Raw genomic sequence first — 12,417 nt, 5'->3', positions numbered from 1 at the left:
AGCATTGTTGCGCAGCAAATGTCTGCGCAGTCACTTATCTGTCATCTTGCCAGCTGGCTTCGCAGTTAAAAATTTGGCATTCAACCGCCCTGTGTCCGTGGGATATGAGCTCTGCCAGTTCGGGTCTAGCAGGATTTTAACGCAGCGAAAGGGAAAGTTTACTCGCTTTTAACCGTGCCTTTCTCTTCGTTTCAATGTTCGCTCACCTTTTATTCACCATCATCGCGCCCACGGAACCCAACGCTGGTAAGTCTAGTGGCGTCCCCTCTTGTTTATTTTTTTTTCTTCTCTCTCTCTTTTCGTCCTCTAGTTACGATCGCATACGTCCAGCGAGTCTCTGTAAGCTAGCCCAGCGTGCTTCGCGCTATGTCCCTTGCTCCACCATCTTGTTTATTCACATGAACCGTGCGGAGTCTGCCTGCGTAGCGGTGCCCTCAAGTACAGTTTGTCGTTGGATGGTTTCCCCTGTCTGGGGGGCTGACACCAGCAGACATTGGGCGAATTGCGAGCAAGCACGTCAAAGTGACAGTGTCCGGCAAAAGCTCCCAGGCGACAGGCAAAGAACGCGCGAACAGCTCGGCCCGATCTAAGCGAACGCGAGACACCTCTGCCGTCGAACTCACTATGAACAACGCTCTCCCTAATGACAAAGACAACAATCACGCTGAGCCCGAAGCGATGGATACACAAGAAGGTGGTATGAGTTTCTCTTCTTTCCCGGCCTTCCCTTGTTTATCCGTTTTCCAAGCGCCGAGCGTCAGTGTCGTGAGCCGGAGTTGCTGTAGCGCTCTTTTTTCTTGCGGTGCTTGTGGTGGTGCTTGCGGTGTCTGTGGCGAGGCATGATGCGGAGCGGCCGTGGCGGCGCGAGCCCGGTTGGAAAAAAAGAAAAACAAACCGAATAGGGCAGTGCCGTCGCCGTGTCCGCGGGTGTTTTTTTGACGTATCATCGCCGGTTACGCTGGCTCAAGCAGGGAACCTAAGCCTATGTTAGGCCTAAGTTGTCACCGATGCACGGCGATGCCGACCGATCCGCGGCGAAAACGGCACCGGCGTGATGCCCGTTAACCGCGCCCGACCCGGCAGCTCGCGGCTGCGGTGGCGGTGCCGGCCCGATGCGGCGTTAGGCTTCGCCCGGTGTGTAGCGCCGACAGCGGGGTGCCGGGAGCGAGCTAGCGCGCGCCGAAGGCGTTGCGCTTTGGCGTCGGCTTTTTCTTTTGAAGAGGAGGTTGCTAATTAAGAGCGAAGTAACGGTAGTGGCGGGGTCGACACAGCTGTGTCCGGCATCGATGGTTGGAAGGGAAAAGAAAAATAAAAAAGGCGGAGGCCGAATGAGTGGACGCGAATGAAAGAAAAAACGGGTTGGAGATGGGAGCCGGAGGCGAAGTTCTCGTCGGAGTGAAGACGGTGGCTGTCTCGTGCTCCCGGCACGGCCAAAGCATCGACGCGATTGTGACAAGGAAGAAAAAAGAAAGGCAGTAGCGGCCGGCCACACGGCTTTGCCGCGCCTTTGGTGGACATCCGCCGCTGCTTGGGATCTGCTAGCGGTGCCGAAGGGCGAAAATTTGTCAGCGGCTGTTGAATTCTGCTGTCTGGCGTCGCCTATGAGCGGGCCGGCGAAGTCGTGACATTGGGCGATGACAGCCGCTGCGGCCGCCGAACGTAAGCAAGCACTCGAGATTCGTGCACTTTCTATTTTCGAGCCTCTGCGCATTTTGATTAGGCAACAACGCGCCTTACTTCGTTGGTAGGTGTGCGGGGGCGTCTGTTTGTGTCTGGTTTTTCTTTTGGCTGCTTTAAAATGTTCACACAGCGTTGGTGCCGCACACGGTTAACCCTTCTTCGATTGTGGTGGTTAGGTTTTGTCACGTTTGCGGCTGACATCTACCGCTTTCTCTAGTCGAGTGCTCTGTTTGGCAGCTCGAGTGGCTCTGCTAACTTGGCACCCGCGTGACCGTCATTTGTTGCCGCAATCATTGGACGCTTGCTTCAGTGCATAAGCTGTTGTCAGTCGCGAGGCCTCGAACAAGTTGTTTAGGACAGGGTCAGAATGCAGTTCCTTCATAGTACTACATTTCTAGTGCTGAAGGCCTGTTTGCCTCATGTTTGCCATATCCACCTTATGTGCCTTATCAAATGTATTGCTTTGCTTTAAGTGTGAAAATTTCATTTCTCGCGGTGCTTCTGTGTGCTGTGCAGTGTCAGTGCATGTTAGACAATCCCAGGTGGCAGCGATTACGGGGAAGGGGGAATAAGGGTAGGTAAAATCTGCATAAATTTTTTTTTTTAATTTTGTGGATGAAAAATAGCACATCTGAACAGAAGGCGTGGCTGATAGTATAGACCTTTGCATTTTGGGCTCCCTGGGCACTGCCATATTGTTCACTGGACAGTCGTGTTCACTGCGCTGCAAGCACTGTGCAAGCTGCAGCGAAACCGGTTTCTGACTGTCCAGAGAGGAGGAATTTCGACAACTTCCTCGCCCGATGCAAAAGTCTATAGATCATGTTTTTGAAACAATTTGCACATAAAACTGTTAAAATTGTTTCTTCTGAAGTATCGTAGGCGATTTGCATCTTTAGTTTGGTTCTTATTCTTGCCGGCAGATGACCTTGTTTCAAGCGCTACAAACCGTGCTTTTCAGGGCTTTTTAGCAGCGTACCAGGATGCTTTCGTAATATCATCGTACATATATACAGTGTTTATCGGAACTTTATCGGAACCATCTTAGAAATTTTCCCACTGGTCGAGGCGGGAGAATTTTAAGACTGTTCCGATAAAGTTGCAGAACATTGTATATCCACTGCACACAAACTTCTTTTTTTTTTTTTTTTCTGGATTACTCATCTCATTGTCAAGCAACAACGTGGGCTATGCAGGTGGCTACTACAGTGACTCAAATTAGACAACGAAGGAAGTCATTGAGGGGGTTGACAAAACGGTGGGGGTATTCAGCACTGTAGGCCTAAGCGGGATTGGACAGTGCTCGCGTAGCCAAAAGGAGACTTCCGAGGCTCAGCACAATTGAAAAAAAAAAAAAAAAAAAAAGTCAAGGAAAGCCCAGCCAAGCAAGCAGAAATGGTTTTCTGAAGTGAACAAGATGAAAGGAAACAATATGCCCAGGTGCATGTGTTGCCAAAAGGCAAAAACAATTATAACACAATTTATAAAAATTGCTGTTTTGGTGCCTATTGGAGCATTTTCTTATCAACCATTATAAGAAATAAAATTAAACTCTCAGAAAACTTGTCTATGCTTGCTGCATCTACTGAATTAAAGCAGGTTTCACCTAAAGGTTTTTTTAATATATATTTAATTGCTGAAGAAGTAGTGATAAACTGAATGTGAAGGATAATTTTTTTATTTAATGAAAGAACTGTGCTTACTTCAGTCAATACTGCGTATAATAATGTTGCTGTGAATTTCTGTTCTGGTGGCAGCAGTTTTTTTTGTAAATTTACCTTTCTTAATGCATTGCTTTACACATTTAATTTTTTTACTTAATATCTGCTTGCAGTTTTCAATAAAACTTTGTGTGCTGGACGCCTCGTTCGTAAATAACACAGCCAACTTCCTGACACAAATTGAGAACCATTGAAGAATCCTTACCCACACCTCATAACTTGCCATCCCCCTTTAATCCAGAGCCCTCCACTATAATTTTCCTTACAGGTGAGGGTTGGACGGCTCAGTTTAAAATAAAAAACAAACAAGCAGAAATCAATAAAAATATGGCAGTTTCAGTTTACAGGATTTGGTTTTAACCAAAAAAAGGTCAACTGCCAGGGCATATGCACGTCGCAGCTAGCTGGCTATTGAGTATGAGTTAAGCGCGGTCAAAATTTACAAAGTGCAGAAACCAGGGGTGTGGTAAGACGTTACTGAGCTGTTCTGAAATCTCATGAAAACTGGTCATGTTCTAGATACTTTAATGATCCAGCGACAGATCCCTAGCTAGGCAGTGCAATTCCATGCCTTCTTGCTCAGCTCAGTGCAGCAACAGTTTTTGCTTGTAAACTTGTAGTTGTTTTTCTTTGACAGCCCTTCATCTAATTTTATTTGTGGTAGCACAGCTATGTGACCATTTTTGTGTTATTTAGATACTCTGCCTTGGCTAACAGAAAGACCAAAATAGTTTTTGAATGACTTGAGTAAGAAGGCAACATTTCGTCATTGAAGAGAAATTGGCCCGTAAAAGAAAAGCAACATTAGCCAGAAAAAAAAGTTACTTTTTCAAAACAAACAAAAATGTTCAACTTCAACAAAATAAAAACCAAAAACTCCAATCCCCACATTAAACAAGCCCATGTTGCTTTGGAATTTTAAACCCCATTTTCCTATGTGGTCAGTAATTATTAGCTAACACTTCCCCACATGACACGTCATATTTTAACCGACCAAAATTTTCTGAGTAATGTGAACTTTTATATACTCATTAGCATTCTAGTTTGCCATCTATGTGCAGTGGTTACTGTTCCTTCAATGCACATTATCCACATCCTGTATGCATAGAGCCCTTTTTTTTTTAATTTTCAGAGCCTCATAATTTAATTATCGTGAGAAAAAAAGAAACTGTCCGAGAAGGTGTGTCTAATCCTTAGTCTTTGGACTGGGTGAGTTCAGTGCACGTCCAACCTCTCGGCCCATATTATTTAATTTTTTTTTTACCAGGCTTGCATACTGTGGCAGCACTGAAATCGACCAGTCATTTTTTTCTTACTTACATGATATGAACATAGGACACAATTTACAATGTTACGAGAACCTGATGAGTGGCAGGACATAAGTTGTATTAGCCATCCCAGGTCTGTTTCTTGCTCTGTGAAGCCAGCTCGTGTGTCCTTTTCTGCTCCTTTTCTAGTCTTGAAAATGATGCTCCTCTTTTCTGCAGGGGCCAGCTTAGTTTCCATTTTTTTGTTTTTTGTGTTATCTTAAGACATCAGAAAGGTTTTCATTAACAGCTGCGAAGGATCAGTAGTATGCAAAAGAAGGGTAAACATATCCGCAGAAAGTGACTGCAGCACAAAAGACAGTTGCTCTCATAATGAAAATGCGTGCTTTAGTTGCGAACTTGTGAATTGCAACTGCCATACAAATGCTGGGCAACTGAGTGAAATAGGTGTAGTTGCGTTCTGCGGTTGAGCAAGTGCAGAAACAATGCCAGGTGCCCCACTACAGGGAAAGGCCCCTCTACCCAATGGCATCAACTCATTCCTTTTACTTATGGTTTGTTGTCCCAAAATTGTTGTACTAGTTTTGAAAGTTTTTGAAGGTTTCAGTCAGAAATGCACATGCATTGCACAGGCAAGAAAATTTTCATTATCATTCATAAATAGTTGTGCAGTCTCACAGGTATGTGCACGGTGCCCATTGTGGTGGCTTGGTGACTTTGGTCAAAATCCCTAGGTTACAGGTTTCATCCTTGCTGTGGTAGCCATAAAATACAAAAATGTTTTTGCTTTGTGCTACTCAATATCAGCAGCATGCATTCAACTCTACGTGGTCTTAAATAATCTAGAGCCCATCATTACAAAGCGTTGATTCATGCTTATTCATATTTTATTCATACGCGCACACTTACTACACTGCTTCCATGGTTCCGTTACACTTCTTTTGAGTCATTTCATTTAATCATTATGTAAACAGTTCAGCTTGCCTTCAGGAGCCTTATAAAAACACCATCTTATTCAAAAAGAACTGCTGTAGAGTCGATTTCATTAGAACCTAATACTTGTTGGAGTTGTCCTCATTTGTTTATTTGAAAGTTTTTGTTTTTTCATGGGGAGGGGGGGGGGGGGGGCATTTGTTTCTCTTGTTTAGCTTTCGATGATCTTGCATTGCTTTTTGCTAAGGGTTTCAAGTGTATGTTCCAGTCGTTCGTGGCAGATTTTGTATCTATAATACAAAACTAGCTCAGAGCAACTTACATAAACATGACATCTTGACTGAGAGAGGCCAGCTTCGACATCGCCGTTAACCACTTCTCACCTGCTATTGCTGCTAACAGGTGCACCCCTGCGCAAAAGGGGAGAGACCACACGAACCGATACGTAATATGTTTCTGTAGGAAAAGATGCACCTGACAAATTTGGGCCAGATGGTAAGTATATTAGTAAGGCTACCTTATGCATAACTTGGAAATAACCGCTTCACCGTCAGAAAAAAAGCTGGCCCGCAGTTTTTTCAAACTGCGCAGTCTCTCCATTTTTGCGCAAGAGTGTACATGGTTGGTTGCCCATGATGCCTTGAACAAAGATCAACACCATTGGTTGGAAGGCCTGCTTCTTTTGAAGGGCATTTACTTCCTTGTTTTTGAGTTGTGCTAGACTCGTTTACAACTGGAGAACTGGACACTGCGTATTCGTCGTGAGGAGGCTGTACTAGAGCTCTGCATAGGCCTGAATTTGAAGCCCAATACTCTGAAGCCTGATGCCAGCCCAAACTTGCGGCTTCAAGCCGGGGTCCGACTTAGGCCTGCTAATTTTTTGCTTTTACTGACTCCGGTCCGGCCCACAAATCTTGGGGCCTGCAGGGCTCTGGCCCACAAATCTATGGGCGAAGCCAGGGCCTGGCCCCGGCCCGTTCTCACAATAATGCACGAGGTAAATTACTCGCTGTGAGCAAGTAGATTCCTATTACACGAAGTAAGATCTGTTAGACAGATTAGCTCAAACCGCAGTAATGAGGCAAAAGAATTTTCAACACAAAAGGAAGTGATAGTGAGGAGTGTCTGCTCAATCTGCTTTTTTTTTAAAGATTTTGTAGATGCGCAGAGATAACATAAAGGAGCTCGGAAGTTCCAAGAGCCAAATGAAAAGGATTGCATGCTCACGTAATAAACTATTTTGCAGTCCCTCAAGATTTTCATATTTCACGGCCCGTGATGTCCTGAGTATTTAAAGTGGAGTGCGAGGACATTTTTTTTTAGTGCTTTTTTTTTTTTTTTTTAATGAACATGCCACAGTCTGAATTCATGGCCGAACTGGTCGCCTTTCAACACACGAAAAGAAAAAAAAGCCTTCCAAACTGACTCTGGCTATGAGGGACGCCGTAGTGGAAGGCTCCGAATCATTTCAACCACCCGTGGTTCTTTAACATGCACTGACACTGCACGGTACACCGGTGTCATGCTCTCTGGTGAATCAAAATGCGGCCGCCATAGTCGGGATCGAGCTAGGGTACCGTCGCTCATTCGCAGAGGGCCTTAACCACTGAGCTGCTGGAGCAATATAATAAGTCAGCGAACTTTTACTTTTTTATAGCTTTATTTCATTTATGTTGCTGCTGCAATGCTCCAAGGGTACTTCACTTTTTAATAGTGAATCAAAAGCAAACATTAAAACATTAAACATCTATGTGTGGGCCAAGGCCTGATCCAGCCTGCAGCTTAAAGCTCGAGCCTTGCCCGGGCAGGTAATGTTCCTTTGAGGGGCTTTACACGTTCCGGCCTCAGCCCGAGCTCGTGCAGAGCTCTGGCGGTACTGTGTATTGTGTAGCTGGGTTCCTCGTGGCGCGCGCGTGCGTTGTGGGACATAGGCATTCATGGCCTTGTTACAGTACATGGCTCAGTATGCAGTGTCTCTATCCCGCAAATTTTTGCCACTGTTTCACTGTGCTTAGACCTTGAGAATGAAAGTTCAATCCTCAGTACAAGCTAATCACGCAGACCTGTGCAACGCTTCCTGTGTAACACTCCGCTCTGTTTGTGCTAGCATCATTTCGATGCTTTGTAAAATACCTATGTTTGTTTATTTTGCATAGGCATGCTACTTGCTGTTACTGAACTTTTAGTGTCCACGTCAGTGCTGGACATTGCACAGAGCTCACGGGAAAATGCTGTGTGGGCAAGTAGTCTCGGCTAATGACTGTGCTGTGTTCATTACGTGCTTTCTTAAATTGACCGCAGCATGTTCAATATGTCCAACAAAACATGACCCTGGAAATAGTTGTATTACATTATTTATTTACTCGCAGGCTTATTTCTTACCTTGAAAGATAGCTCCTGCAGTCATAAACTTTACTTGAAATAGTGGAGACACGATCGAGCACTGGCATGAGAATGCTGACAAAGTGGAATTCTTTTTAATGCAACACATATGGGAGACATTTCTTCATTGCATCATTATCTTTGTTGATGCATGTAATCATGTCCTCAGCCACCAACAGTCTCGTTTTCCATTGTTTTAGGTTGGTTTACCCTGTACTGTGCTTCTGTGATTGTTTTGCTTGAGCATCATGTCACTATTCAGTTCGTTTAGTTCACATTTGTCCAGTGCAGCTTGTTTGTTTGATCATGGTGGAAACTTAGTGGTTCCTTTGCTGAGCATTGTTAAAGGGGGCGACAAGAGATGTGGAAATTATAATTGCTTTGATGTCACTGTAGGACTGAAACGTTATCATTGGCGACGTTGAGTCGACAGAGGCTTCTTCTCATCATCTTTGGTTACCCTTCTTGGCAATTCTTTTTCCTTGGAATGGCTCATTTCATTGTTCCACCATATTCCCCATCACACTCATTCCCTCTCCCTTGGTGGCCATTCTTTGATTGTCATGCTGCCGGTCATCTGTTCTGCGTGTTACGTATCATACTATACCACAGTGAACTTCCTTTCAGTTGTAGTTGCAGCATCATGAATTCACATTTGTTCTCTTCTAATCTGGCTAAATTTTTAACCCCCGCTATGGTGGTGTAGTGGTTAGGGTGCTTGACTACTTTGCCCAAGGTTGTGAGATCTAATCTCAATGGAGGCAAAAAACAAGGCGCCCATGTGCTGTGCGATGTCGGTGCACGTCAAAGAACCCCAGGTGGTCGAAATTTCCAGATCCCTCCACTACGGCATCTCTCATAGCCCTAGTAGCTTTGGCGCATTGAACCCCACAAATCAAATACATTTTTTTATTCTGTCAGTCATTGCACTGTCCTCAGGTTTGGTCTCATTCCTTATCATTAGGTTGAAGCAGAATGTTCATTTGGGCAAGTTGGTAGACGTTCATAATTGTAAAACAGCACGAACAATGGTAGACAAGAACGAGAAAGACATGGGACGAGCGCTGTCCCGTGTCTTTCTCGTTCTTGTCTACGTTGTTCGCGCTGTTTTACAATTATGATTAGGCTGAAGGTTTTGGCTCAACAGTAAAATAGTGGCAAAATTGCTCATGTGTACTTTAGGGTGTATGCGCGAGTTTCTTGGGACTCCATGCGAAATGTGAGTTTTCATTGCCTTGAACGGCAGTGTGTTCCCCATTTTGATGAATTGTTCATATTTAGTATTTCATGATGTAAGGACATTCATAGTATCCACTGATTCAAAACTGTCATGTCCAGCCATTGAGACCCATTCATGCGGGGGCATTGCTTTACAGAAAAAAAAAAAAAAAAGGAAAATTTGATATACCTATGAAAACGGAATTAAATTTTAGTTGCTTTGAGTGTACACAGTCCCGCTAAAATTAAAACTTATGCTGATTGTGGGAATCTCTTGCCAAGTGTTCTAAGCATGGATTTTTAGATTTAAAGGTGAGTTGTATAAATTAATTGGTTTGAGTTTGAGATTAGAGCGACGTGAGGTCTATGGATTAGTTATTTGTTGGGGGTTGCTTTTCCAGCCTACTTTGACAGCCTTCTCTGGTTTGAACCATTCTCTATTGCAGGGGTCTATTTACTATGTGGGCTGCATTAAGAAAATTTCTTGTTCGCCAGAAGCCGGCAAATAACAGTAAGTGGGGAGGGGGAGTCACTGATGTGTGTATGTGAAAAGTGCGCATTGGCAGTGTGTTAAAAGAAACTATGGAGGTAATTGGCTTGATCAAGATTCGATTCAGTTTTTAACTTTGGCTTTCAGTTCAAGCATGCTGCTGGCTTGAGATCTAAGTGCTTAGCAGCGACAAGGGAAGCAATGCCTGGCGTTAGGTCTTGGGTGGAGATGTTCACATGGCGACTCTGGGGTGGTCAACTTTCGTCTTTAAATGCTAAGCAGACTTGTTCACTTTCAGCAAGAAAATAGGGGCTGCACGAGTATGGGCTTCCGAAAATGGCAATATTCTTGTCACATGGCGGCTCAGTGTTGGAAAGATTATCTTACCCAAAAAAAGTGTAGAACTTCAGGGCACCTGAGCTGCCAAACTTATGTCATGATGAGGTGCTTCCTTGAAGTTCTATAAGTACCATTTACAACTCTTGCTCAACGTTGGGCTCAACTCTCATAGCAAAGGATAAAGTGAGAATTTCAAACTTTTTGAAAACTCCGTGAATTTCTTGAAACCGAATTTAGAATTCTTGATCGTGGTTGTGGAGAAAACCTGCGGAAACGTCGCCAGATTTTTGGGCAGTGTGTCCTAGTGACTTGAATTTGAAATTGTTCCAGCTTATTTGCTCTATCTGATGCTTCCAGGTTTGTAATTTGAACTGATATGCACGATTTGCCCTTGCTCATTTATTTTTTATTCTCCCTTGAAGTTTTGCATTAGGGATGTTCAGGTTATTACGTATGCCTATGAGAAATACAAGGGAACAAAGCCCCTACTAATCTTAATGCTTAATGGTTTGCTGATTTTCCTCTTTAAAAAAGCTGTCAGTTTCCTTTCCTAAGTCAAAAAGTATCTTCAGCATTTCTCTGTGGCCCAACCAGCACACGTCTGTGATGTAGGACGACCTTGTAATAGTTACTCCTCTTGTAACGGTGAGGTGACCTGATAGGGGTCGAGCACTCTTGAGTGAAGGAAGGTAACTGCACCAAGCACAATCCTCGTGACAGATTTCATATTCAATGTATTGCTGCATAGGCAATCTTGGTACAAGATGCACTGTACTGCCGCTAACTATAGCCTTGTAAGCATCATTCGGAAATGTCTCACGAAAATATGACTAGCTGTGAACAGTAAGACACTAGCAATCACGAGATTGTCCAAGTACGGAAAGAGATGCATGATGTGAAGAAAAAAAAAAAAGCAAACGCTCAAAGTACCATTTGAAATCTTATCGGCTTCTCCACAAGGCTTGTTTTAAATCGGAATAAGACAAAAGGTCCCGTCCCTAGACACCATTTGCCCCCCCCTTTTTTTTTTGTGGAAAGAAAAACCGGCATGTGCTTCCTGTTGCATAAACTACGAATGGTCGCTACTTGAGAATGGCTTGGAGATATCTATTGAATATTGTACAGTGAGTAATATCACCCCCACTTACCCTCAAAAGGAGAAATCTAAACTTGGTAATGAAAGAGAGGGAGGACTGGTTGCCCAGCACATCCCCTGTTGCTCTGTTGAAAGCAGCCAAGGACCATCCTGGGTTCACTCAGATTAAGCGCAATCAGCCTATTTGTTTCCACAAAGGTATTAATACAGTCTTGCGACGGGGCCTATTTCATGGATTTTAGTTAGAATGCAAGACAGGTGGTGAACCTTACTTGGGGAGATGTAACATGCTTTCGGTACAAATGCTGAAACCTGTGGAGCCAGTGTGCCGCATCTTGCGTGGCGAAGCTTTTGCATAGTGGTAGGCTGGTTCGTATCCACTTGTTTTCAGCATTTCTGTGGTTCAAATTGCTGATGGGTGCACTCCTCAGGGTCGAAATTATTCCAGAGCCCTCCACTACGTATTTCCTTATGTGCACAGCTTCAAGTGGCTGGAGCCTACATATCATGCCATACCGTGCAAGTCATGACCCTCAATTTAACTTTTTTTTCCGAAGATAACTAGGAAGGAGCAGTCAGCGTTCAGACTCTTTTGTGTATGAATAAGCGCTGAGGTGACACTGTACTCGCACTGCTTTGTACAAAGTGAAATTAACAGGGATGCAAACTGCACTCTCAATATTGCTGAATTGCTACCTCTGGTATTCTTTCCAAAAGCCTGAGCTGTTTCTTACATTATGGATAAGGGTTGCCACCTATGGCAGTCCTTGTTGAAGAGTAAATCTTATTCATTGCCATTGGTTTGGTTGCAATGATAAGATCTTATCATTTCTCAGGTCTGGGATTTATTTTCCCTGCTGCAGACACTAGACTAGCAAAAGTTTTGACAACTGGTGATATGTTTCCATATTGCGTTAGCTTCTTAGTCTATTCATGCTGCACTTCTCATTGGTGTATGCTAATTGGCATTGCTTCAGAATTAAGATTCCATGATGTCGCCACTTTTGTGACACATTTGTAAAAGTGATATAGGGGAAGGTCACTGATTTTATTCTCGGATAAAAATACCTGGAAAGGGCAACTGTATAGCATGGTAGTTTTCTTTTGCAAATTTGGGTGCTGCCACCTTGTTTTTTGTACGTTTACAATCATTCATCATTTTGCAACTCCCACTGACGTCACCTTTCATGGATGGGGAGGAGGATGGCTTGTGCATAGGCTGGCCAGTATTGAAATGTGACCTGGGTTCAAAACCTTGTGTTTGAAATTTGAGGGATTTAAGTGCTGAAT

The 12,417-nt window shown here is 43.9% G+C and overlaps 1 protein-coding gene across 6 annotated transcripts in view; it reads left to right on the top strand.

Annotated features, from left to right (window-relative positions):
* Window positions 1-29: 29 nt before the first annotated feature.
* Usp7 (Ubiquitin-specific protease 7) overlaps window positions 30-12,417 on the top strand; it is a 66,905-nt gene continuing 54,517 nt past the window's right edge. For 2 of the 6 annotated variants that reach the window (XM_084604802.1, XM_084604803.1), the window contains exon 1: window positions 331-697. In XM_084604802.1, coding sequence (XP_084460928.1) covers window positions 625-697 — 73 coding nt within the window. In that variant the 5' untranslated portion in view covers window positions 331-624. Of the gene's footprint in view, window positions 247-330; window positions 698-1,537; window positions 1,660-9,648; window positions 9,714-12,417 lie in introns of those variants that run through there. The other 4 variants (XM_084604806.1, XM_084604805.1, XM_084604804.1 and 1 more) reach the window with 4 other exon arrangements.

This window comes from Amblyomma maculatum, chromosome 5, assembly GCF_055883805.1.
Source record: "Amblyomma maculatum isolate TAMU_Amacu chromosome 5, ASM5588380v1, whole genome shotgun sequence".
Classification (NCBI taxonomy): Eukaryota; Metazoa; Arthropoda; class Arachnida; order Ixodida; family Ixodidae; genus Amblyomma; species Amblyomma maculatum.
Note: the sequence above shows the minus strand (reverse complement) of the source record. Positions and strands in the feature narration are given on the sequence as shown.